Source organism: Cucurbita maxima, unplaced genomic scaffold, assembly GCF_002738345.1.
Source record: "Cucurbita maxima cultivar Rimu unplaced genomic scaffold, Cmax_1.0 Cma_Scf00048, whole genome shotgun sequence".
In the NCBI taxonomy this organism is placed as follows: domain Eukaryota; kingdom Viridiplantae; phylum Streptophyta; class Magnoliopsida; order Cucurbitales; family Cucurbitaceae; genus Cucurbita; species Cucurbita maxima.
In genome coordinates, this window is record NW_019272064.1 from 867,779 (window position 1) to 895,696 (window position 27,918).

Sequence of the window (27,918 nt, forward strand, 5' to 3'; positions counted from 1 at the left end):
TTATTCAAGACTTGGAAAAAGAAACCAGGTAGGCCATTATTGATAAGTGCTACAAAAGATCTCGTACACTCATTGCTAAATGCTACAAGATATCGTACATTGCCCTTTTTGAATGAAGATGGTCGAATAGATTAAAACTTTTAATCTTCCCCTCGAGAAAATGGTTTAAACAAACTGATTGAGGAATTCATCGACGGTTGTGTATTTAACATCAGGATACAAGTTGGTGGCTTCTACTCCAAATGATGCTTCAATATCAAAGTTGGTATGATCTCCCTTCACAAATGCTGAGTGAGAGATTGCTAATATCACGTTTATGGGAAGTGGAGCCTCTGCAACAACAGACAATAATACTTATCTATCAAATTTCTATTCAAATTGCTACTACAAATTTTGTATGATTCTGATACTGTGAAACGCTCGATGCTCATCTCGGTTTTGCTAGTAAGAACGTCACATCTCATTTCTTAGTTGAGACTGTAGTGACCCATGCTTAGGTCTAATTTGTGTATCGATAGTCATTAGTATGTCGGTTTAAGTTTTGAATGGACGAATAATTGTAAAGACCCAGATCTACCGCTAGTAGATATTGTCTTTGGACTTTCCCTTTCGGGCTTCCCCTAAAGGCTTTAAAACGCGTCTGATAGGGGAAACCTTCCACACCTTATAAATGGTGGTTTCTTCTCCTCCCCAACCAATGTAGGACATCACAACCCACCTCTTTTTGGAGCCCAGCGTCCTCATTGACACTCTGTCTACCCCCTTCGGGGAACAGCAAAAAGGCTAGCACATCGTCCGGTGTCTGGCTCTAATGCCATTTGCAACAACCCAGATCCACCGCTGTCAGATATTGTCTTCTTTGGACTTTCCCTTTGGTCGTTACAATAATAGTTGAGATCATGTCGAGTCATGCCTAACTAGAGTTATATTTATTTAATATGGGGGTTTGTAAGGCTAAATTAATAAAAATATCTATAAACTCTCGAATTTATTTAAACAAAAATATCCCTAACCTTAAAAGAAGAAAAATCTAAAAAATACTTTTACTCTTAGTATTTCAAACTACTTTTACAGGTAAGTGGAATCTGTATGCTCAAAACCCCCGATTCAAATAATCATTTATTTGGTACTTTCGAAGGAGCCGGAATTGCCATTCTAACCTGAGAAAAAAAATCTTACGATCGGTCTACGCTTTATAGATTACCTTTTAATATTAGTTTGAATAATATCAATTTAAAATTTTCATGAGTATTTTTGAAACATGATGAGATGTTTTAAGAATATTTTTGAAATTTGTTCGAGGAATAGCATAAAATATAAAAATGAAACCAACCTTGGATGTTCTTCAACACTTGTTCCTCTGGAACGTAGATTCTGTCTAGGGTTTTCCCAATTTTTTTCTCCCAAAGTGACACGAGATCATTGAAAGAGTAGATGTTACCAGAAGGCCTAATGTAGAGGGTCTTGTTCAACGTTCTTGGATCCTCCACAGCTTTCATAGTGTACACGGCAATGTCTTCTTCCTTGTTGAATATAGCTGCCCATTCAAAACAAAATTTACGACCATTAAGATCCGCTTATACCCATTTCGACTAATTTCCCAAAACTCGAGCATCTAAGATGTAACACTCTAAGCCTATCGATTATAGATATTATTCTATTCTCTTCGGGTTTTTCCTCCCTCAAAAGTTTTTAAAATGCTTGTTTGCTAGGGAGAGGTTTCTACGCCTTTATAAGGAGTGATTAGTTCTTCTCTCCAACTGATGTGGGATTCTTTATAAGAGTGGTTTGTTCTTCTCTCTTACTGATGTAGGATCTCACCACGAAAACCTCTCTCTAGTAGATAAATTTTAAAAATCTCGTTCTTCTCTCCAACTGATGTGGGATCTCACCACGAAGACCTTTCTCTAGTAGATACATTTTAAAAATCTCGAGGAAAAGCTCGAAAAGAAAAATCCACAAAAGACAATATCAGCTAGGTAAAAAGACAATATCAACTAAGCAGTTACTTAAGAATTCAATGAAATGTAAGGAAGAATATAAGGAAGAATCCAGTAGCTTATACCTATCTCGACTAATTTTCCAAAACTTAGAGCATCTAAGATGTAACGGCCCAAGCCCAAGATGTAACAGATATTGTTATCTTCAGACTTTTCCTTTCAGGCTTCCCCTCATATTTCAAAATATAGGGGTGAAGAAGATTAGAAAAACAATCAAATATCTGAATTCAACTTTCGTCAAACTTGGACACGGCATGGGGTTCAATAAAAGAGTGAGAACGAAAAAGAAAATGTGATGGCTAGGGCAACGTCTAAGAGGTTTCCACACCCTAATACTTCGTTCTCCTCCCCAACTGAGGATTTCACCCTTAATAAAAGATGACACGAGATCCCATATCAGTAGAAAAAGAGAATAAAGCATTCTCTATAAGGGTATGAAAACGAAACATTCTCTATAAGGGTATGAAAACGAAGCGCTCTGTATGAGGGCATGGAAACGAAGCTCTTTATAAGGGCATGGAAACGAAGCTCTTTATAAGGGCATGGAAATCTCCTTAGTAGACCCGTTTTAAAAACTTTGAGGGAAACCCAAAAACGAAATCCAAAGAGGACAACATCTGCTAATGGTGGGACCCACCGGATAGTTACATAAGAATAACGGTAAGAAAGAATTAAGCGGATTACATTTGGGATTCCCATCTCCTAAGATAACAACTTTATCTCTTGGAGGGCTTGTGGCTCCAGGCTGAGACAAGCTAGGAAGGAAGTAGCCTGCAAAAAAGTTAGCAGACACATAGGTATAAGGAATCCCCGCAGCTTCCACGGCTCGACGGATTTGAACCTTTATATTAAAGGCTGATTTAGCTGGTTCAACAGCATGTACACGATCCACATCGTTCCCAAACTCCGAAGGCAGAAATCTCTACACAAATCCCATAATTCAAAAACTTGCAAATATTATTGGATAATGTTCGTAAATATTAAGGATTAAAGCTATGACACCTTCACATTGCCAGCCTCTTTGATGGCTGAAATGAGCTTCTCTTGGTCGGCTAATTGACCCGCACCAACGGTCGATATCACAACGTCCACCTCTTTTATAGCCTTCACCAAACTGCTGTGATTGTAGAGATCACCCTACAAAATGTTCTTACAACTTGGGATAACGAACGTCTACAATGTTATGATATTGTATAATTTGAGTAAAGAGGGATCGTAAGTTGAGTTGAGACATTTTTTAGATCTAAACCAATTGTTCGTATTGTTGTAAAATTTTTTATAATATTAAAATACTATTTATTTTTTGCAAAGAGTGTTCGTAGCTATATAGTTTGAGCAAAGAGTGTTCGTAGCTATATAGTTTGAGCAAAGAGTGTTCGTAGCTATATAGTTTGAGCAAAGAGTGTTCGTAGCTATATAGTTTGAGCAAAGAGTGTTCGAAGGTTGGGTTGAGACATTCTTTAGACCTAAACTAATTGTTGTGTTGTTGTAAAATTTTTATAATATTAAAATACTGTATAGTTTGAGCAAAAAGTGTTCATAGATTGGATTGAGACATTTTTTAGAACTTGTTTCGTGTTGTTGTAAAATTTTTATAATATTAAAATACTGTATAGTTTGAACCGAGAGTGTTTAGATTGGGTTGAGACAGTTTTTAGACCTAAACCAATTGTTCGTTTTGTGTCAAGAGTGTTCGTAAGTTGGGTTGAGACAATTTTTAGACCTAAACCAATCTAATTTGAGAAAAAATCATGAACAAATCCCATCCGAGGGTTAATCAGGGTATGGAGAGATGTCACTTAGTTAGCTGATAACCACCCCATTGAGAGTACGAACCATACTATATTATAACTACAAAATGTTTTTGAAAGCAATACATATAAACTATAGTTTCATAGTCTATGCTATAAAAAAACCTGTCTCAGACTTTTAATAACATAGGCTGACACGACGTATAAAAAAATGTTATAAAGCTATCGTATCTATTATTTCTTGTAATAACTCCAACAATCTCTCTAATGATATTCATCTTAATAAGCTTCTCCTTGAACAAAGTACCCGTTGAGTCTCCCCTTAAATAGTCATCTATGTTTCTAGGACTATCTGAGCTATACATTCGATATTTGGTACTTGAGAATGAACCTCTACAACGATATGATTTTAAGCTCTCATGCAACGATTATAATGTCTTGTACACATGATAATGCATATAAACACGATAAAAATCAGCTTACAGAGACTATATTGACTCCCAAGTTCTTGAAATTATTAATAATGGGGGACTTGGCAGGATCGGAGACGGTGGCATCTCGAACAAGGGCGTATGTCGGGTTTCCAGCCTTAGCGCTCGCCTCGACAATGAACTTTCCGATGTAACCAGTGCCTCCGACGACCAGGATCTTGCTTTTGCTAGCCATTTGTTCCGAATCTCCAAACAAGAAAGTTGAGTGTAATTACAATAAATGGAGGGTTTGATTTATAGGACAAAGGCCTTTGGCTTAAATTACCAATCAACCCCTCACCTTTGTCTGTTGACTTTTTCAATCGTCAACCATGGCTTTATTTAGTTAATCTTGCTTAATTTTCTCTCATTATATATATATTAAAATTAATTGCTCTCTTTTTATTCTAAATACAAGTTAACTCAATCTTTCTTGGTTAACCAAATTAATTTTATTTAAATGATTTTGAACGGTTCGTTTATGGTTTACATCGATACAATTATTAGTTTCGAAGTTTTAATGGATAAAACCCTAAAGCTTAAGGGTAGAAATTTTTAACGTGCATTAAAACTCGTCCTCTAACGTCTCTTTTAGGGTTCATAGTTAGAAGTAATGAATGTACCACTATTTTTACGCCTCGACACATACAAATTCTCTCATACCACTTTAATGGGGTTTTACGAGAACCGAAAATAATTGAAAATGAAAAAATGACTAAGATTTATTTCACTCGAACGCCGAATATATGTTATCTATTCATTTAGGTCCGAATTAATATAAGTTAGCCTTTTATTTTCTATTGTTGAAAATTAAGTTTATAATTATTACTTCTTTTTATGTCATTACATAATTATTTTATAACAGCTAAGTCCTCCCTCCACGAGTAGATATTATTGGGAATTGGCTCATCTAATAGGAAAGGGTATGAGCGTATCAAACCCTAACTGAATTGCTCAAGTTTGATGATGACAGGAAGACCAAAGGACCTCCCTTTTATAATGGAATCCAACTCCCCACTTTCTTTACCAAAGGGGATGTGAAACAACTTTCATTTTTTTTTCCATAATTTTGGGTTATTACATTAATACTGTGAGATCACACATCTGTTGAAGATGGAACGAAACATTCTTTATAAGGGTGTGAAAATATCTCACTAAAAAACACGTCTTAAAATCGTGATACTAATGACGATACGTAACGGGCCAAAGCGGACAATATATACTAGCAGTGAACAAGACGAGACCTTTTATAGTAGGATAAGCCCTAGAAAACACAAAGAGAATAATATTTGCTAGCTGTTGACTTGGAATATCTACTAGCTGTGAACTTGAACTGTTAAAAGTGTATAAAATAAACATAGTTATGTAACGGGCCAAAGCGGACAATATCTACTAGTAGTGACAAGACATGACCTTTTATAGTAGTAAGTAATTGACTAATTGACAAGACAGGACCTTTTATAGTAGTAAGTAATTGACTAATCTAGCCTTCGAGGATAAACCCTAATCAATCAGGATAAGCCCTAGAAAACGCAAAGAGAACAATATCTGCTATCAATCAGGATAAGCCCTAGAAAACGCAAAGAGAACAATATCTGCTAACAATCAGGATAAGCCCTAGAAAACGCAAAGAGAACAATATCTGCTAACAATCAGGATAAGCCCTAGAAAACGCAAAGAGAACAATATCTGCTAACAATCAGGATAAGCCCTAGAAAACGCAAAGAGAACAATATCTGCTAACAATCAGGATAAGCCCTAGAAAACGCAAAGAGAACAATATCTGCTAACAATCAGGATAAGCCCTAGAAAACGCAAAGAGAACAATATCTGCTAACAATCAGGATAAGCCCTAGAAAACGCAAAGAGAACAATATCGAAAATGCAACAATATCTACTAACGCCCTAGATCAGGATAAGCCCTAGAAAACGCAAAGAGAACAATATAGATGAACACGATTCTCCACAATGATATGATATTGTTTACTTTAAGTATAAGCTCTCAATTGGCTTTGCTTTAGGTTTGCCCAAAAAACCTCATACCAACATACCAATGGAGATAATATTCATTGATTATAAACCCATGACCATTCTCTAAATTAACCGATGTGGGACTTTCATCCAATATCATTTATATTTTAATATTGTTTGAAGTTATTATATTGATCATATAATAAAAACCTTCTCATTTTCATTATTTCATTCATAATAGGAAGATGTACCATACATAAAACATTCATAAGAACATAGATCACTAGACCGATCACAACTAAAGTTATTTTTATTTAGTCACTTTTACTGGCGGTCCAGTATTTTTATTTGAGTTATAACCATTCTCAGAATGGCCTTTGACCTCTAACATTGCCCGGTGGATTATAGTTGCAAGTGATGAACCTACCACGATTGTTTGTGCATCTCACTTTGGCACATCCAATTCTCACTGACTTTCTCCACACTACTTGAGTGTAATGGCCACACACCTTGCCAGCCGCACAAGTATTGGTGCGAGGATTGTAATATTGCTTCTCGGTGACCCACATCCAAATTGCAGCAATGCCTGATAAGTTGTAGCTGCTCCATGCAAGATTTTCTCCATATGGTCCGCCTGAGTGCACCAACTTACAGTTATATTTACGTTGGTTGGCATATTGTCGAGCAAATCTAGCTACCCTTTCGTCCCACATGACTGGCCCGACACCAACAAGGGCACAGGCTGCATTGTGGCATTGACAAAGTCTCGAGGAGAATCTTGAGCGAGAGACGAGGGAAGCATCGCAAAGCTCGAGACATAGAAGAGGAAGAGGGAGAGCTTAAAAAGATCCATTATTTGGAATTGGAGTTGTGATAAAATGGTTAGAAGTTTGGTGTGGAGAGAATGGGATGGCTATGAGTGTGATTTATAAGCATGAAGTTGTGGAATATTATAGGAAGGAGATTATTTTAAGTTTGTGGACTATTCAAAAGCGTAGCATACACAACTAAATTTTCGTATCTCACTTGTTATAATAAAAAAATAAGGATAAAAAAATTAATGAATCTCCATGTGCATGAATTTTGAATTTTTAAATTCTCTAATAAATGTCTAATTTACATTTGTATTGTGAGATCCAGATCGGTTGGTGAGGAGAACGAACCACCCTTTATAAGGATGTGAAAACTTTTCCCTAGCAGAAGTGTTTTAAAAACCTTGAGGGGAGTATGTAAGCGAAAGCCTAAAGAGGATAATATCTGCTAGAAGTGAGCTTGGACCGTTACAAATGGTATTAGAGCCAGACACTAGGCGAAGTGCGAGCAAGGAGGTTGTTCCCTGAAGGAGGGTAGACACTGGGCAGTGTGCCAATAAGAACGTTGGGCCTCGAAGAGGGGGGTAGTTTTGGTGGTGGTCCCACATATACTGGAGAAAGGAATGAGTGCCAGAGAGGACGTTGGACCCTGAAGGGGGGTAGATTTTGAGATCCCTTATTGGTTGGGAGGAGAACGAAATATCACCAATAAAAACACTGGGCCTCGAAGGGAGGTGGTTTTGGTGGTGGTCCCATATCGATTGGAGAAAAGAACGAGTGCCAACGAGGACGATGGACCCTGAAGGCGGGTGGATTGTGAGATCCCATATCGGTTGGAAGGAGAACAAAACAGGTGTGGAAACCTTTCCCTAGCAGATGCGTTTTAAAAACCTTGAGGGGAAGCCCGAAAAGGAAAGATGCCAAAAACTTTGACGAGAAGCTCGAAAGGGAAAGATTAGAGGTTTTCCTCTACCGTTAACTTAAAAAAAAACATAAATTAGAGACTTTCAATTAAAAGATTAAAAAAAAAAACAGAACATATTTCTTAACCGAACATATTTCTCGATTAAGAGGTCTAAGTTTACGTACTTTGTTCGGTTAAAAAACGGGAAGATTTTGACTTATAATTTCTTGATCGAGTATCTCGATTAAATAAAATAGTTAAAATATGATTAGGTTAATGTGTTAATTAGATAGTTTACTTAAACATAAAAATAAAATATCTTTGAAATGTATTTACTCCAAATTTTAAATAGAGATAGTTGTTATTAGTTTATTCCTACTACAAATAATGTGTTTTAAAATAGTATAAAAAATATGAATAATTGTTTGTTTATTCTTATATATTTAAAAATAATTTATCTTATGAATTTGAAACGTGCATAGAACTTATTGGATTTTAGAAAATTAACCCAATCCAACTCTGTGTTATCTAATCCAACCCAATTCCTATAATTTGGGAAGGGTCTAGTTTTAGTTGTTAGGTTCAATAAATACCCCTTAACGAGAAGGTTGAAAATTTTGTTAAATGCATCCGATTACTAATCAAATCAAGCTCGTAGTCAGGCACGAGATGATTTGTAGGTGATATGCTATTTTTTGTCCCTTTATTTTTACTCATTTAGGGCTTCAAGATGACGTAACTTCAAACACACAATCGAAGAAGTAGATATGAAGCAACTTGCCAAGACTTCGAAAGTCGAGGTCTTTCTCAATAATATAAGAGGAAAATGAGAGCATATACAATGTGATATGGATAAGGAATCACTACAAGGGGAGTAAGATTCAGATTACCTTGTTGATCGAATATCTCAAGGCAAGAACATTGTTTGAGATTCGAATCACTCCACAAGCAAGATCGATCATGTCTAGCTTGAATGATTCTTGTTGATCAAATATCTCAAGGCAAGAACACTTGCTTGAGATTCGAATCACTCCACAAGCAAGATTGATCATGTCGAGCTTGAATGATTCTACATGCAACCTAAACTACATAGAATTGCAAAGAAACTTAGCCATTGGCTAAAGAAGAGCACAAATGCTTCTTTTACTATATTTTTCAAGTCCCTTACAAATACAACATACATGGCTTTATATAGCCTCAAAATGAAACTACTAGTCATTCCAAGAATTGTAACATTCATACTTAATGGTCATAATTAACCATTATGTAATTGTAACCTAAAGNAAATAAAAAGTCCTAAAAACTCTAAATTGTAACCCACCCAAAATTTATAACAATCAAACTACACTCTTCTTCAATGTGGCATGCATTGAAACATCTTTTGATAATTTTGACAACTTTTTCTTCGCATCGTCATTGAAGTATATTGTATGATTGATGTTTTTTGGTTCATACCAGAATGTTATGAATTAGTCACTTAAAACTCTTCAATGTTCTCATCCTTTCATGTCTTTTAAAAAAGTGTTTAGTGAACGTTTTAAATTTAAAAAAGATCGAAATTTAAATGGACAGATAGATAACAAGCAAGAAGATGCTTGGCTTTGCGAGACGATGAAAGCAAAAATTGGAAGTTTGAGTTGGAATTGAATGGAAAATCGAGGGGAGAAGGAGGAAGCTAAACCAATTGCTCGGAGTTGAACAAGGAGTGTTTTTGAGTTGGGTTGAGATAGTTTTTAGATCTAAACCAATTGTTCGTACGGTAAAATTTCTAATATTATGATATTATATACTTTGAGCAACGACTATTCATAGTTTGGGTTAAGACATTTTTTTAAAATCAATTGTTTAGGTTAAATTCAGCTAAATCTAATTTGAGAAAAACCAATAAATCCGGTAAAAAGAATTTCATTTATTTGAAAACAACCGACAAACCATATAAATTAAGTTGAGTTAGTCGAGTTTCTTATCCACCTCTATTGAGGGTATGGAGAGATGTCACTTAGTTAGCTCACGTAACGTGTATTATAACATAAGATCAAAGCTATAAATACTATATTATAGCGTTAAAAAAAGATAAAAAAAAACTATAAAAAATTTCAGATTTTCATTATAAAAAGTCTATAAAAAAAACAAAACGGAAAATCCTGTCCAACGAAATTAATTCTTGTCATTTAATTTCTAACTCAAATCTAATTAATTAAACGAAAAAGTAAAACATGGCTATTGACCTCTCGAGATGACATCTTCTCCTCGAGATTAGTTATTATATATAATTATAATTATAGCATCAAATGTATCCATTATATTAAATTATCTTATAATATAAACCTTCTCATTTTCATTATTTCATTAATAATAATAATAATAATAATAAGAATAATAATAAGAATATATATATATAATATTCGCATCACATATAAAGATGGTTTTTATTTAGTATTTAGTAAATAATATGATCCGTAGACGGATCACATCTAAACACATTCATAATAATATGATCAGTAGATAGATCATATCGAAAGTTGTTTTTATTTAGTAACTCTCACGGAGTATATATATATGTCATAATAGTATTATCGATCATATCTAAAGTTGTTTTTATTTAGCAATTCTGATTAACGGATCAGTACTGTATGGCCTTTCGCCTGGGATATTACCTGGTGGATCATAGTTGCAAGTGATGAATGTACCAAGATTGTTTGTGCATATAACTTTAGCACATCCAATCCTCACTGAGTTTCTCCAAACCACTTGAGTGTAATGGCCACACAGCGCGTGAGGTGCACAAGTATTGGTGTGGGGATCGTAGAATTGTTTCTCTTTGACCCAATCCTGAACTGCAGCAGTGCCTGATAAGTCAGGAAAACCATATGAAATATTCTCCCCAAATGATCCGTCTGAGTGCTTCAGTTTACAGTCATTGATGCGTTCGTTGGCATATTGTCGAGCAAAATTAGCTACACTTTCGTCCCACTGGACCGGCCCGACACCAACTTCGGCACGAGCTTTGTTGTGTTCATCGACATAGTCTTGAGGCGAGTCTTGAGCGAGAAAAGAGGGAAGCATGGCAAAGCTCTGGACATAGAAGAGGAGGAGGGAGAGCTTGAAAAGATCCATTATTTGGAGTTGGTGTGGAGAAAATGGGATGACTATGGCAGTTTTTTATAGGCATGAAGTTGTGGAATATTATACGAACAAGGAGATTATTTTAGAAATGTGGATTATTCAAAATATTATTAACAATTAAGATATTATTACTATTACTATTATTATTATTATTATGATTATTATAATTACTATTATTATTAAAATTATTATTACTATTATTACAATTATTACAATTACTATTATTATTATTATTATTATTATTATTATTATTATTATTATTATTTCTACCATCATCATTATCATTATTATTATTATTATTATTATTATTATTATTATTATTATTATTATTATTATTATTATTATTATTATTATGATTATTATTATTATTAATAATCGTAACCGTCACCTCTCATGAAATTTTATTAATGTATTTATGGAGAAGTGATTTGGGTATTTTTTAATTTTGATAAGGATTAACATATATGGTATATTAAACATGTCACATTATAACAGTGTCATAACATCTCATTATCATATCATGTCAGCGATATACCATGATCATATCATTTCATAAACGAATCATAGTTATATCATTTCATAAACAAAAAATAGTCATATCATTCCTTATATATATCATAGTCACATTATTTCATAAATATTTCACGCATATCAAAAATATGACACGTGTATAGTTAAGTCACTTACCTGACTAGCTTAAATTGGTATCACCAATTTATTTTTGATGAAAGTTCGATTTTGTTCTTTGAAATCCAAGTCAACCTATTTGAGCCATATATTTTGAAGTTGAAACTTCGACTAAACTATTTTGTTAAATTATACAATGGTCCATGTGTTAGTCTTCATGCTATATCTATATCTATATCTATATCTATATCGTAATTCGAGACCATGACACATGCTAGTTGCATTTATTTTGTTAGACTTCGACTAGAATATGATGTGTCGTTTATTTATTTCATTTAGTAGCTCGTTGTGTCGTTTTAAAGGTGTTTTTGAACACGTGAGTCCATGACAATGTTTTAAGATGAAGCTTTTTTTTTTTTTTTTTTTTTTTTTTTTTTTTTTTTTTTTTTTTTTTTTGAAGAAGTTTAAACATTTATTTCCGCCTATAAATGATATACGCTATGATAACAGTAGCGACTCTAGATAAGTAGAAATCTAGAGTCTTTACATCATCTCAAGTGATGTGAGTCTACAAAGTGTTGATCATTAGTTGACAATGATATGTGGTCGCTCCCCGATGGTTTATTGTACTATGTCTTTACTATTAGGGGCAATTAGTAACTCTTAATAGTGAACTTTGCTCGATTGATAAGGGTTTTCGTATGTACTTATGATGAATATGAGTTGGTAGTGATAAAGTTGTGCCCTAAGATGATTATATGCTATGAGAAGTTTGCGTAGAGGGTTGAATAAGAGATCTCGAACTATCTTTTAGACATGATTTAAACATTCTCATTTTCATTATTTTATTAATATTAGGAAGATGAACCATATCTAAAACAATCATAAGTGCATACATCACAACTAAAGTTGTTTTTATTTAGTAACTCTAACGTGTACTTTTATTTTAGTTATAATCATTATCAGAATGGCCTTTGACCTCTGACATTGTCCGGTGAATCATAGTTGCAAGTGATGAACGTACCACAATTGTTTGTGCATCTCATTTTGGCACATCCAATTTTCACCGACTTTCTTCACACATCTTGAGTGTAATGACCACACACTTTGCCAGCTGCACAAGTATTGGTGCGAGAATTGTCATATTGCTTCTTAGTGACCCACATCCAAACTGCAGCAATGGCTGATAAGTTGTAGCCGCTCCATGCAAGATTTTCTCCATATGGTCCGCCTGAGTGCACCAACTTACAGTTATGTTTGCGTTGGTTGGCATATTGTCGAGCAAATCTAGCTACCCTTTCGTCCCATATGACCGACCCAACGCCAACAAGGTCACGAGCTGCATTATGGGCATTGACAAAGTTTGAGGAGAATCTTGAGCGAGAGACGAGGGAAGCATCGAAAAGATCGAAACATAGAAGAGGAAGAGGGAGAGCTTAAAAAGATCCATTATTTGGAGATGGAGTTGTGATAGAATGGTTAGAAGTTTGGTGTGGAGAAAATTGGATGGCTATGAGTGTGATTTATAAGCATGAGGTTGTGGAATATTATACGAAGGACATTATTTTAAGTTTGTGGGCTTAAGCGTAGCATACATATCCCACTTGTTGTAATAAAATATGCTAAAAAAACAAACTTATTAAATAAGGATAAAAAAATCAATGAATCTTATGAATTATGAATTTTTAAATCGTCTAATTTACAAATGTATTGTGAGATCCACCTCGGTTGGTGAGCACAACTTAACACCCTTTATAAAGATGTGGAAATTTTTTCCTACCAGGCACGTTTGAAAAATCTTTTGGGGAAATTCGAAAGAAAAACCTAAAGGGAACAATATCTTCTGGCATCGATACAAATGGTATCAAAGCCAGATAGAAGAAGGGGTAGACACAAGGCGGTGTGTCAATAAGGACGCTGGGGCTCGAAGGGGGATGAATTTAGTGGTGGTCTCACAGCGATTTGAGAAAGGAATGAGTGCTAGCGAAGATGTTGGACCCTGAATGGGAGTGAATTGTTTGATCCCATATGGGTTGGAAGGAGAATGAAACATCGCCAATTAGGACGCTGGGCCCGAAGGGGGGTGGTTTTGGTAGTGGTCCCACATCAATAGAAGAAGGGAACAAGTAAGTGTCAACGAGAACACTGGACCCTAAAGGGGGTAGATTGTTTGAATCCCATCGGTTGAGGAGGAGAACGAAACACCGTTTTTAAGGGTGTGAAAACCTTTCTCTAGTAGACATATTTTAAAAGTCTTGAGGGGAAACTCGAAAAGAAAAGATTAGAAGTTTTCCTCCGCCATCGTATCTGAACTTAAAAAAACATAAATTAGAGACTCTCAAATAAAATATCATACTATTATTATTAATTAAAATAGTTATATCGATAGTTTACTTGCATATAAAAATAAAAATCTTTGAAATGTATTTACTCCAAATTTTATCAAATTTTATCAAATCTCGGAGTTGAGCAAGGAGCGTTTTTAAGTTGGGTTGAGGTAGCTTTTAGACCTAAACCAATTGTTCATGTGTAAAATTTCTACAATAATATGATATTATATAGTTAAGACATTTTTTAAAACCAATTCAACTAAATCTGATTGGAGAAAAACCAATGAACAAATCTGGTAAAAAGAATTTCATTTATTTAAAAACAACTCGAAAACCATATAAATTAAGTTGGGCTAACCAAGTTTTTTATCCGCGATTCAGGATGAAGAGATAAAAAATGTTATTATAATTTAAAGATAACAAAATATTTTAGTTATATTAAACAAATTATAGTTTTAAAAAAAATGCTATAAAATATTTTCTTAACAACGTATGTATATCAGCTATAGTTTCATACTCTACTGTAACAGCCATTATAGCTATAGAAAAAGTTATAAAAAGTTTTAGACTTTTAATAACATGAGCTGTCACGACATACAAAAAAACATTATAAAAAGTCTATCATAATGTTTTTTTTTGTAAGCTATCGTATCTATTATTTCTTATAATGACTTCGACAATCTCCCTAATGATATTTTCCTTAATAATCTTCTCTTTAACGATAAAAAAAAAAGACAAAAAAAGCAAAATTGCCCGTTGCAAGAAAATTAATTCTTGTCATTTAATTTCTAACTCAAATTTATTTAATTACAACAAAATTAATATTCTTCCATAAAAGAAAAAGTAAAATATGACTATTAACCGGAGCCCTATTACCTTAGAGATGAGATTAGTTATTATTAATTAATTTGTTATTATTAGCTTTTGATTTGCATATTTATAATATTATATATAATTATAATTATAGCATTAAAATGTATCCTTTATATTATTACATTGATCTTATAATAAACCTTCTCATTTTCATTATTTCATTAATAATATATATATATATATATATATATATATATATATACATAAATATAATATTCATAAAGATATTTTTATTTACTATCTTTCATAGACTATATATATAACATTCATAATAATATGATCCGTAGATGGATCACATCTAAACACATTTATAATGATTTGATCAATGGATAGATCACATCTAAAGTTGTTTTTATTTAGTAACTCTCGTTGAGTATACATGTATGTCATAATAGTATGATCAACAATAGATCATATCTAAAGTGGTTTTTATTTAGCAATTCTAATTAACAGATCAGTACTGAATGGTCTTTCGCTTGAGATATTGTCTGGTGGATCATAGCTGCAAGTGATGAATGTACCACGATTATTTGTGCATTTAACTTTAGCACATCCAATTCTCACTGAGTTTCTCCAAACCACTTGAGTGTAATGGCTACACACCTTGCCAGCTGCACAAGTATTGGTGTGAGGATTGTAGAATGACTTCTCATCGACCCACATCTGAACTGCATCAGTGCTTGACAAGTCAGAGCTATGCTTTGCAATATTCTCTCCAAATGGTTCGCCTGAGTGCACCAATTGACAATCATTAATGCGTTGGTTGGAAAATTGTCGAGCAAAATTAGCTACACTTTCGTCCCATAGAACTGGTCCGACACCAACTTGGGCACGAGCTGCATTGTGGGCATTGACAAAGTCTTGAGGCGAGTCTTGAGCGAGAGACGAGGGAAGCATGACAAAGCTCAGGACATAGATCAGGACAGAAATGACATCTTTTGCGTGTGAGAGGCAGATGGATTGATGAAATTAGTTATTAGTAATCATAACCGACACCTCTCATGAAATTAATTTTGATAAAGATTAACATATATTGTATATTCAGCATGTCACATTATAACACGTGTCATAACATCTCAAAATCATATCACGTCACAGACATTTCATAATCATATCATTTCATAAACATATTAGAGTTATATCATTTCATAAACGAATCATAGTCATATCGTTCCCTATACATATCATAGTCACATCATTTCATAAATATTTCAAACATATCAAGAATATGACACGTGCAGAACCACAAGATACGTTTCATCATACAAACATCTTCTAACATACCAATAGTAAGGACACTTAGTTGACTAGCTTAAGCTAGTGTCACCAATTTATTCTTAATGAAAGTTCGATTTTGTCATTTGAAATCCAAGTCAACCTATTTGAGCCAATGACATATGTTTTGAAGTTCAAACTTTGGCCAAACTATTTTGCTAAATTATACAATGGGATTCGATGCCGTTTTTTTTATATAAAAAAAAAAATCTCACATAATGAAAATAATCTTATAAAACTTTTTATATTTCATTAAATTATATTTATAAGAATTAACTAGAGTAATTCCTAATCTTGATTAAGATTAACGTGAACACGTATCATAACATTAATATAATATATCATAATTATATAATTTCATAAACATTTTATAATCATACGTGTCTAATGGGCCATTGTATAAATTATGTGTCTAATGGCAATTGTATAATTTAAGTATACATATACACATACATATAGGCTAAATTATGGGCCATTCACGATATTGACTAGGCTAAATTATTCAATTGTCTATTTATGATAGTCACCTTATGAAAATAGGCTGATATGATAGCTCTCATTCATGATTATATGTGTTTGCATTTACTTCCAATAGTGAGGTCACTTAATAAGTATTTCTTTAAATATTCAAGCCACGTGCTACTTCTATCCTAATTAAAGGCAAGATATCCCTATACGGCTGATGACAGTATTGCAATTCGAGACTCTGTCATATGCATAGGATAATTACATTTATTTTCTAGACTTAAGCTAGAATAGGATGTTTTTAATTTAAATGTTTATTTATTTCATTTAGAAGTTCATTGTGTCGTTTTAAAGATGTTTTTGAAAACGTGAGTCCATGACAATGTTTTAAGATAAAATTTATGTTTTATGAAGAAATTTAAACGTTTATTTCTACATATAAATGATATACGCTATGATGGCAGTAGCGACTCTAGATAAGTAAAAATTTAGGGTCATTACATCATCTCAAGTGATGTTGGTCTACAAAGTGTCGATCATTAGTTGACAACGACATGAGGTATCGTTTCTCATGGTAATCATACTGGGTCTTTACTATTAGGGGTAGCTAGTAACTCTTAATAGTGAACTTGTCTCAACCGATAAGGCTTTTCATATGTACTTATGACGAATATGAGTTGGTAGTGATAAGGTCGTGCCCTGAGATGATTATATGCCATGAGAAGTTTGCGTAGGCGGATGATTAAGAGATCTCGAACTATTTTTTAGACATGATTTAAACCTTCTCATTTTAATTATTTTATTAATAATAGGAAGATGTACCATATATAAAACATTCATAAGGGCATAGATCACAACTAAAGTTGTTTTTATTTAGTAACACTAACCCGTACTTTTATTTTAGTTATAATCATTCTCAAAATGGCCTTTGACCTACGACATTGCCCGGTGGATCATAGTTGCAAGTGATGAATGTACCACGATTGTTTGTGCACTTCACTTTAGCACATCCAATTTTCACCGAGCTTCTCCACACCACTTGAGTGTAATGGCCACATACCTTGCCAGTCGCACAAGTATTGGTGTGAGGATGGTAGAATTGCTTCTCATCAACCCACATTCAAACTGCAGCTATGCCTGATAAGTCGGAATTACCCTATGCAATATTTTCTCCATATGGTCTGCTCGAGTGCATCAACCGACCGTCGTTGATTCGTTGGTTGGCATATTGTCTAGCAAAACTGGCTACTTTTTCGTCCCACTTGACCGGCCCAACGCCAACTTGGGCACAGGCTACATTGTGGGCATTTACAAAATCTTGAGGAGAATTTCGAGCGAGAAAGAAAGAAAGTATCGTAAAGCTCGAGATATAGAAGAGGAAGAGGGAGAGATTAAAAAGATCCATTATTTGGTTTTGGACTTGTGATAAAATGGTTAGAAGTTTAGTGGAGAAAATGGGATGGCTATGAAGTTGTGGAATATTACACGAAGGAGATTACTTTATGATTGTGGACTATTGAAAAGCAGAGCATACACGCAACTAAAAATTATTAACTATAATGGGTATTAATTATTTGTACATCTAAGATACCATTTATAACCATTAAAATTTCTACCACTTGTAAATATCGTCTTTTTGGGCTTTCTCTTTTGGGGAGATTTTCTCTTTCGGGTTTCCCCTCGAAACTTTAAGGTTTCCACACCCTTGGGTGTTTTGTTCTCCTACCTAACCAATGTGGACATCACAATCCACCCCCATTCAGGGCCTAGTGTCCTTAACACACCGCCTCATGTCTACTCTCTTCGGAGAAAAGCAAGAAGGCTGATACATCGTTCGATGTCTGACTCTGATACCATTTGTCCGCTAGCAGATATTGTGAGTTTTTCTTTTTGGGCTTTCCCCCAAAGCTTTAAAATGCTTCTGCTATTGAAAGGTTTCCACACCCTTCGTATGAAAAGTGTTTTGTTCTCCTCCCAGCTAATACGCTATTATTATTATTTTTTTTATAAACTTTTAATCTTTTAATTTAAAACAAGTTTCTTTTCAACAATTTTTTTTTTTTATTTCATATTTTGAATTTAGTTTTTTCTTAGGGGTGTTTCAAAGGTAAACTTTTATTTTTTAGTTGGTTTAGAAATTTCAAAATGGTTTTTAAATAGGACCATAAATTAAATTTAAAAAATAATTACAAATTAAATCTTCAAACTATAATATTGATTAGTCTCTATTTCTAATTGTAACTATAATATTGATTCGTCTAGATTTCTAATTGTTCTTAAATTTGCACACTCGTGGCAAATGAATCACCATAATTCAAGTTATAAAACGAGATAAAATATCGGTATCCCATTTGTTGTAATAAAAAAATGATAAAATATCCTAAAAACAGACTTTATGTTTAAAGAGTGTTATAAAACTCTGTTGAAAGAACAAAATCTTTAGATATAAATTATCCAAGAATCCCAAAAGCAATTAAGAATCAACCTAAGAAATTTTTTTTGAACGGATTACATTGATAACCAAGATTAAGAGTAAAGAAAATTCGTGATTCAAATCATTACACAAGATAACCTGATCAAGACTACTGGAAGAACTCTCGTATACAAATCTAAACACAAGAAATGCAAAGGAACAACCGATTAGCTTAAGAAATATAATATGCTACTTTCATTTTAATATTCAAAATGTTTGTACTAAAACAATAACATAAATGCCTATTTATAGGCTTGATAATAAACTTATCGTCCAAAGGTTGTAATCTCATGCCCATTAATACGTGTACGATACAATCTTATTATCCATTATGAAATTTTTATAGCATGATTAAAACACTTTATTGCGTATCAAAGAGGGTCAGAAAATTTATAAATTTTGATGTGAAATGACTTAATTTTTAAATTGTCTAATAAATTTTTAATATATAGTCGAATATCGTACAAAAAAATAATTGTGCAAATGCAAAAATGATAAGCCTTCGATGACTTAGGGAGGCTTTCGTCTGCCCTCGTATCTGAACTTAAAAAAATATAAATTATATACCTTCAATTAAAATATCAAAGGTTCGAATCTTCTATCCATGTTGAACTAAAAAAAAATTAACTAAAATTAACTCATCAAATATTCAAATTTCACCTATAAAATTTAAATAAATAGGTTAGGATATTAATTATTCTCTCATCTTTCTAAGTTTACTTTGTTTGGCCTCAATTTCCAATAATTTTTTTAGAGAGGAATTTTAATTTTTATGTTTAAAAGTTTGAAGGGTAAGTTGTTTGTATACGTAGTAACTTTTAGTTCTTTTAAGCATTTTTTAATTATACTATTATCAAGATCTCTCTCATTCGAATATTGTTTCAGTTCATTCATATATATTTTTTTTATTCGGGTTTTACAAAATATATATATATATATATATATATATATATATATAGTCAATTTAAAATAAATAATCAAGAGGTCAGATATTCAAATCTACGTTGTTGTATATAGAAAAGTTTGAGTGCTATGATGTATGATGCCTTTGTATGAGTATTTGTCTATATTCACATCACGATAGTGTTCGTGTCACCGCACTAAATAGGGTAGAAATGTCTTCGATGTATACTTTTCAAAATTTTAATAATTTAAATTTATGAAATTCAACTCTATAAAGTACTAGGTAGAGTTATTATCATAAAACTTATTTTATAAACTAAGCACAAACACATTAAATTTAAAAGATATTTTTAAACTCTAGGTCAAAATTTTTAAATGAATACATTTTAACATTATTTAAAAAACACAACATTAATTCATTAACTAGAGAAATATTATAGTTTTGTAGGATACAAGGTAGAAAATTTTGTTAAATGTGTCTCCTTCCTAATCGAATCAAGCTCACAGTCATGCACGAGATGATCCATAGGTGGTGCTATTTGTTGCCTTTTGTTTTAGGGTTTCTGAGTGACGTACAAAAGCACACATTCGAAAAAGTAGATCTAAAGACTTAAGAATGAGAGTTGTATGTATGGATTAGTCACTTAGAACTCTTGAATGTTCTCCTTTATCGTCTTTTATTTGTAAGAAGAAAAAATGTGTTTAGTGAACAAAAAAATATCGAAATTTAAACGGGTTGTATGTTCCCTCTCAATTAAAGTTGATTTTTTTGACATGTGATTGTATGTTCACGTGATCTTCCCCTATTTTTAAGGTGAAATTAGGTAGAATGAATTATGATAAATGAATTAAAAGTACATGACCATCTAATTTGATTATTATGAACATGCCTTAAATAGATGATCGTGTTAGATACTATATGAGCTTAGATGACTTGTGAACATGATAGATTGCGATTGCTGGGTGAGTTTTCTATACCCTATCGTCTGATTCTCGACTGTGTCATATATATGGTATAGTGATTAGTTTCTTATACTTTGTGAGGACAGTTAGAGGTTTACCAACTAACTCTTAATCGTGTACTCATCTCAAGTGACGTGTGTTTACAAAGTGTCGATCATTGGTTGGCAATGATATGGGGTCTCTCTCCTATGGTTTATTTTACTATGTCGTTACTAATAGGGGTAGCTAGTAGCTCTTAATAGCGAACTTGTCTCGACTGATAAGGCTTTTCATATGTACTTGTGAAGATTATGAGTTGGTAGTGATAAAGTCTACTTGTCATGAGAAGTTTGTGTAGGGATGATTAAGAGATCTTAAACTATTTTTTAGGCATGATACAAACGTTCACATATTCATTATTTCATTAATAATAAGAAGATGTACCATACATAGAACATTCATAAGGGCGTGGATTACTAGACAGAATACAACTAAAGTTGTTTTTATTTAGTAAATTTCATTCACGACCAATATTTTTATTTTAGTTATAATCATTCTCAAAATGGCCTTTGACCTACGACATTGCCTGGTGGATCATAGTTGCAAGTGATGAATGTACCACGATTGTTTGTGCATCTCACTTTAGCACATCCAATTCTCACCGAGTTTCTCCACACCACTTGAGTGTAATGGCCACACACCTTGCCAGCTGCACAAGTATTAGTGCTAGGATTGTAGAATTGTTTCTCATCAACCCACATCCGAACAGCATTAGTCCCTGACAAGTCAGGGCTACCCCATGCAATATTCTCCCCATATGGTCCACCTGAGTGCACCAATCGACAATCATTGATGCGTTGGTTGGCATATTGTCGAGCAAAACTAGCTACCCTTTCGTCCCACCGAATTGGCCCGACACCAACTTGGGCACGAGCTGCATTGTGGGCATTGACAAAGTCTTGAGGCGAGTCTTGAGCGAGAGAGGAATGAAACATGGCAAAGCTCAAGACGACATAGAAGAGGGAGAGGGAGAGCTTGAAAAGATCCATTATTTGGAGATGGAGTTGTGATAGAATGGTTAGAAGTTTGGTGTGGAGAAAATGGGATGGCTATGGCAGTGATTTATAGGCATGAAGTTGTGGAATATTATACGAACAAGGAGATTATTTTAGGGTGGTGGATTATTCAAAAGCGGAGCATACACGCAACTAGAAATTATTAATTATAATAAATATTGATTATTTGTGCATCTAAGTTACTATATATAATAATTAATTAAACTAATACTTTTTGTTTGTTATTAATGTTTAAAATATATTTTTGATTCAAATTAAGTTTTTATTTAAGGGTTGAATTTTAAAAACTAACATATTTGTTTTTTTTTTATTTTTATTTATGGGTTTATTTTATTTTTGTTTAATTTTAAAAATAATTTTGAAGTATTTGAAAGGTATTTTTTTAAAAAATATATATTAAAATTGGGTTAAAAATTTTAATTAAATATTTGAAAATAAACAAATTAATATATTTTTTTTTTCAAAACAAAAAAAATTGAATAAACGGTCCCGAATAATCCAAATCAACTCTGTTTATAAAAATTTAGTAGCTGACCAATTAAGTTGAATCTAAAAAATGTCTCGACTTGACATGACTTAGGACCACTCGAGAAATGAAATAAATAAATAAATAAGAAAAATAGTGTACTAAAAGAAGGTGGAGGCTGTATTATACTCGTGTATCTCTCTTGACTTTTCTTTGATTGCAAGATCACAATGAGCCTAACTTTGAAAGATAAAACTTGTACATTTTTTCCATGGAAAAATATGAAAGCTAATAATTGACCATTTAAGAAAGAAGAAAAGAATAACAAAGACTATCTCAAAATTGAGTGGATTCAAATTATTTTTTAGAAGATTAGATCTTTGTATGAACAAGATGACACATAATAAAAGAAATTCGAGTGCTAGTATGAAGAACGTTATTTGTGATAGAACCTTTGCAAAAGTTCACAAAGATCGTTGTTTGAAATATCCCGATAGTCTTTATGTGACCGAGCTAAATAGAGTAGAACTAGAAGTGTAACGACCCATATCCATGACTAGTAGATATTGTCCTCTTTAGGGTTTTCCTTTTGGGGTTTCCCACCAAAGCTTTAAAACGCGTTTGCTAGAGAAAAGTTTCCACACCCTTATAGAAGGTGTTACGTTCTCAATATGGGATTCTCACAATCCACCCCCCTTCGGGGCCCAATGTTCGCGTTGACACTCGTTCCTTTCTCCAATCGATGTGGGACCCCCAATAAATCTTTCCTCCTCGGTTGCACACAGTTTGATGTTTGACTCTGATACCATTTGTAACGGCTCAGATTCACCGCTAGTAGATGTTGTCCTCTTTTGGTTTTCCCTCTCAGACTTCTCCTCCAAAGCTTTAAAACATGTATGCTGAGGAAATATTTCTACACCCTTATAGAGAGTGTTTCGTTCTCCTCCCCAACCAACGTGGGATTTTCACAAGGAGTGTGTTGTTATCATGTACAAGTCAAAATTGACACCAAATTAGACACAACTTTGAGCATAAATGTGTCATCAACGTAAACTTTTCAAAATTTTAATTCTAACGATTACCCATTTAAGCTTAAGAAATTGTTAATCGAATTCTCAAAGAACTAGGCAAAATTATATTATCGATAATATTATAGATTTTTTTATTCGGATAAAAAATTTAAAACCCTAAATTCTTCATTGTTTATACCTTAAACAATTGAATTACGCCAAGAGTCTGGAAAATTTGTTCGATCCACGTTCAGAAGCAAAGGCTTTTGGAATTAGATCATAATAATTTAATATGTAATGTAGGAGTTGTCAATATCAACCAAGTCACCAAGACATGTGAGTCAAAGTCTATACAATATTATTGTTCTCTACTAGAAGCTTCCCTTTGAGGCAATATAATTTTTCTAGTAGAATAATAATTACTTGTCCCAATGAAATTGGTTTTTGTTTTTGGTCTAGCTTAAGATTATTTTAGAACATTAAACAATATTGATTTAAGCCAAGTCTTGTTTAGAAATTTTTATTTTAAATTTTAATGGTGATAGATTGAAATAATACAAATGGAAATGTATTCTAAATTAAGTTTGAAAATAAGAACGGAGTAACGTTACACATATGGTATCAAGTAAGTCTTGTTTGGTCGAATTGGGTTATAATGGTGTTTAAACCCTTGTTCAAATAAGCTCAAAATGACACCTTTAGTATTTGACCAAAAATTCAAACGATTGGACCCAAAGCCACTGAACCCAAGACTCGAATGGTCGAGCCAAAAGGACATCAAAGTTCAAATCCATATACTCATGGATAACTCATAAACGATTGAAATATTGAAATCGTGATAGAAAAATTAAAGAGAATTTAGAGACAAATAAATTAGAAGAATTCTCTAAGTCCTTGAAGATCGAACATTCCATGAGGACTAAAAGACTACGAGGCTTATAATAATATTTCAACATTTGAAGACCCTAACTTGGAGAAAAACATTCTCACCTCTCGAATGAAGCATATGTCTATAAGGGTGTGGAAACATCTTCCTAGCAAATGTGTTTTAAAAACCTTGAGGGGAAATTCGAAAAAAAAAATCCAAAGAGTACAATATCTGCTAGTTGTGGGCTTGAAGCGTTAAAAATGGTATGAGAGCTAGAAATCGGGCGGTGTACCAGCAAGGATGCTAAAACTCGAGGGGGGGGGGGGGNGGGGGGGGGGGGGGGGGGGGAGGTGAACGGTAAGTGGTGTGCCAGCGATGATGTTGAGCACCAAAGGGGGGTGGACACTAGGCAGTGTGTCAGTGAGGATGCTGAGCCCTAGAAGGGGTGGACACTAGGCGGTGTCTAGCGAAGACGGTGGCCCTAAAGGGAGGTAGATTGTGAGATCCCACATAGATTGGAGAGGGGAACGAGTATCATCGAAAACGTTGGGTCCTGAAGGGGGTGGATTGTAAGATTCCACATCGGTTGGGAAGGAGAACGAAACATTCTTTGTAAGCATGTAACCTAAACTATATAGAATTGCAAATAAACTTAGCCTTTCATTAAAAGCCATAGCTCTAGATTATCATCTACCTAAAATTTGTAACCATCCATGAATAAATGAAGTTTGATTCTTCTTTAATATAACATTAATTGTATCATCTTATGATAATTTGAACAAACATTTCTCTCGGCATGATCATAATCAAACTCTTTTCCACTTAGGTATTTTAAACAAAGAATCCATGTTTTAAAACTTAATCCATATGGTTTCCTTCCTCATTCCCAAAAAGCACATGGGACTTCTCTTGGTAAACGCATAAATTCACCATAAATAATCCTTTCCATAGCATACCCGACGCCTACCGCAAAGACTCAAAGTCTAAAGGGGATGTCTTGATTGAAATTTCATCCATTTACCATTTAAAAAGCCCTTTGCTTGCAATGCCCACTTTCACTCACTTTACCACCTTCACAATTTTATTACCCTCACACTATAAATCTCCCTACCCTTACTTCCATTTCCTCATCCAAACCCGAACAACGATGACTATTCTTAAACTCATTCTTCTTATCTCGACCCTTTTAGTCAAATCATCAGATGCCCAGAATTCAGCTCAAGATTACATTAATAATCACAACTCAGCTAGATCATTTGTCGGTGTCGGAAATCTTGTATGGAACACAACTCTAGCTGCCTATGCTCAAACATATGCGAACTCGAGGAAAGGAGATTGCCAATTGGTGCATTCGAACGGGCCGTATGGCGAGAACCTTGCAAAGGGCAACAATGGGTTCACTGGCACAGCTGCGGTGAAGCTATGGGTTGATGAAAAGCCTTACTATAGTTACAACAGTAATGCATGTGCTGGAGGTGAGTGTCTTCATTACACGCAGGTTGTTTGGCAAAGCTCTTATCGTGTTGGGTGTGCGAGAGTTCAATGCAACAATGGCTGGTGGTTTGTGTCTTGCAATTATGATCCTCCAGGCAATTGGGATGGCGAGTGGCCTTATTAAGTATGCTAATGATAATAATCATAATAAAGTTCGTATATGCTTTTATTCTTGAAAATAAATGGTGCTTGAGATGATGATGTTCTCATCAGTTGGTGTTAATACACACATATTTTTAAGTTTATGTCGGCTGTTCTTAACCTGTTTTTATGCAAGTTCTTGTTGTTCTTTCTCCTTGCCTAGTTTCTCCAAAAATATTGAATATCGTAGTTAAATAAATACAAATTTGTGTCGGATCTCCAACCATGATTTTAGTTCTCAAAATTTCATTTATCGAGTAACGATAGCGAACTAGTTAGTCCCCGACAATTCCAACATTTTAATTTAATGTGACTCAACAAAAATAATAAAGGTGAAAAGTCAGAAATAACCCTAAACACACGAAAGTTTGAAATTTAGGGTTTTTAGTAAATCAATTGATATACGTATGTCAACGTGATTGATCTAATTCTTTTTTGATAGATCAAGAATATCATCGATATACTTATATCTTACCGACATACTTCATTTAGAATGTAACTTCGATTTCTTAATATTTTGTTACATAATCATGAAAGATTTTAAAAGATAACGTGAAAGACACAAACGAATTTGCAATTTATAGATGGGTCCAAAAAGTTTCCTTAACCCTACCCAATTTGAAATGTTATCTAACCCAACCCAAACCTTATAATAGTGATTGGGTCAGTTCGAGTCGTCGGATTCAATGTACACCTCTCACTTTTTTTATTCGGCTTTTGGTTAATTTTTATTTTTCTCCACTCTTCTCAATTTCTCATTCTTTTTTCTTTGTGGCATGACTTTCTTTTTCTATTTTGTTTTTAATTTTATTTTTGTTGTTTTTTTAGATATGATAAGTTTTGTTTGTAGTTGTGGTTTTTTTGTTTAGAAGCAATTATTCACTCCCCTTCAGGACCCAACATTCTCATTGTTACTCATTCCCCTTTCCAATCGATGTGGAATCTCACAATCCACCCTCTTCAAGGCGCCCAATGTACTCGTTAACTCTCATTCCTCTCTTCAATCGATGTGGTATCTTATAAACTACTCTCTTTGGAGCCTAACGTCCTCGTTGACATACCGTTTAGTGTTCCACACCCTTCAAGGCTTAGCGTCATCGCTAGCACACTGCCTAGTGTCTAACTCTGATACCACTGAAACAACTCAAATCCACCATAAGCACATATTGTCTACTTTGACCAGTTACATAACGTCGTCAGTCTCACAGTTTCAAAGACCCATTTTAGAACAATGAGAAAATTGTGAGACTGAGAACGATACACCGCGAGTCAAAACAGACAATACACGGTGAACTTAAGCGGTTACAAAAATTATTTAGCAATAATTAATCCCCTAAAATTAACAAATCTAATAAATCTTTTAGATATAATTGCAAAACAAAAATATTAGTTATTTATATAAAATTCTAATAGCATTCACACCAAATTATTTGATCATGGACATTCTATCTCTAAACATAATATTTCTAAACATCTTTAATAAAATATTCAACCAAACAATTCAAACAACGAAACAATTATGAATTGTTTTATATGTACAATTTTTTTTTATAGAAATTTGAACATAGAAAGAAATGAGAAACACGAACAACATGGGACCCAATCTTAGTAATCAAAGTATGTCGTTTTTTTTGGTCTGCCTTGCTCTTCTCTAATTCTCGCAGGCAATCACGCAGTGTGAAGAAGACGAAGACCCGACTGCCAAGTCTTTCTAATAAAGAAACTTAGCAATATCTCAGTTTTCACGTTTTTTCTTGAATCCTCTTTTAAAATGTTCATGTATTTGATTAACTGTATTCTTTTCTTCTTTTCCACCAATCGAAAACGATTTTCGGGTTCGGTTCAGAGAGCATGCGAGCCAATGGGTGCTGAACATCCTTCTCCTTTCATAACAATTATAAGCAATAAACGATCAAGATTGAATATGTAACAGCCTAAGCA

The 27,918-nt window shown here is 33.6% G+C and overlaps 5 protein-coding genes and 3 pseudogenes across 5 annotated transcripts; 1 reads left to right on the forward strand and 7 right to left on the reverse strand.

Annotated features, from left to right (window-relative positions):
* Positions 1 to 165: 165 nt before the first annotated feature.
* On the reverse strand, positions 166 to 4,417 carry LOC111471048 (isoflavone reductase-like protein). The gene is made up of 5 exons (XM_023116736.1): positions 4,235 to 4,417; positions 3,003 to 3,137; positions 2,685 to 2,922; positions 1,334 to 1,537; positions 166 to 332 (listed from the first exon to the last, which is right to left on the reverse strand). The coding sequence occupies exons 1-5, from the start codon at positions 4,415 to 4,417 to the stop codon at positions 166 to 168; spliced, it is 927 nt and encodes a 308-aa protein (XP_022972504.1).
* Positions 4,418 to 6,391: 1,974 nt separating this feature from the next.
* LOC111471051 lies at positions 6,392 to 7,083 on the reverse strand (annotated as a pseudogene).
* Positions 7,084 to 10,307: 3,224 nt separating this feature from the next.
* On the reverse strand, positions 10,308 to 11,061 carry LOC111471049 (pathogenesis-related protein PRB1-3-like). The gene is made up of 2 exons (XM_023116737.1): positions 10,496 to 11,061; positions 10,308 to 10,425 (listed from the first exon to the last, which is right to left on the reverse strand). The coding sequence occupies exon 1, from the start codon at positions 11,023 to 11,025 to the stop codon at positions 10,507 to 10,509; it is 519 nt and encodes a 172-aa protein (XP_022972505.1). The 5' UTR covers positions 11,026 to 11,061; the 3' UTR covers positions 10,308 to 10,425; positions 10,496 to 10,506.
* A 1,499-nt stretch (positions 11,062 to 12,560) lies between these two features.
* On the reverse strand, positions 12,561 to 13,156 carry LOC111471053 (annotated as a pseudogene).
* Positions 13,157 to 15,202: 2,046 nt separating this feature from the next.
* LOC111471059 (pathogenesis-related protein PR-1 type-like) lies at positions 15,203 to 15,775 on the reverse strand. Its single transcript, XM_023116746.1, has one exon. The coding sequence runs from the start codon at positions 15,759 to 15,761 to the stop codon at positions 15,294 to 15,296; it is 468 nt and encodes a 155-aa protein (XP_022972514.1). The 5' UTR covers positions 15,762 to 15,775; the 3' UTR covers positions 15,203 to 15,293.
* A 1,602-nt stretch (positions 15,776 to 17,377) lies between these two features.
* Positions 17,378 to 18,045, reverse strand: LOC111471052 (annotated as a pseudogene).
* Positions 18,046 to 21,315: 3,270 nt separating this feature from the next.
* Positions 21,316 to 22,017, reverse strand: LOC111471050 (pathogenesis-related protein PR-1 type-like). The gene has a single exon (XM_023116738.1). The coding sequence runs from the start codon at positions 21,969 to 21,971 to the stop codon at positions 21,480 to 21,482; it is 492 nt and encodes a 163-aa protein (XP_022972506.1). The 5' UTR covers positions 21,972 to 22,017; the 3' UTR covers positions 21,316 to 21,479.
* A 3,388-nt stretch (positions 22,018 to 25,405) lies between these two features.
* On the forward strand, positions 25,406 to 26,031 carry LOC111471058 (basic form of pathogenesis-related protein 1-like). The gene has a single exon (XM_023116745.1). It carries the CDS (start codon positions 25,490 to 25,492, stop codon positions 25,958 to 25,960), a length of 471 nt encoding a protein of 156 aa, XP_022972513.1. The 5' UTR covers positions 25,406 to 25,489; the 3' UTR covers positions 25,961 to 26,031.
* Positions 26,032 to 27,918: the final 1,887 nt, after the last annotated feature.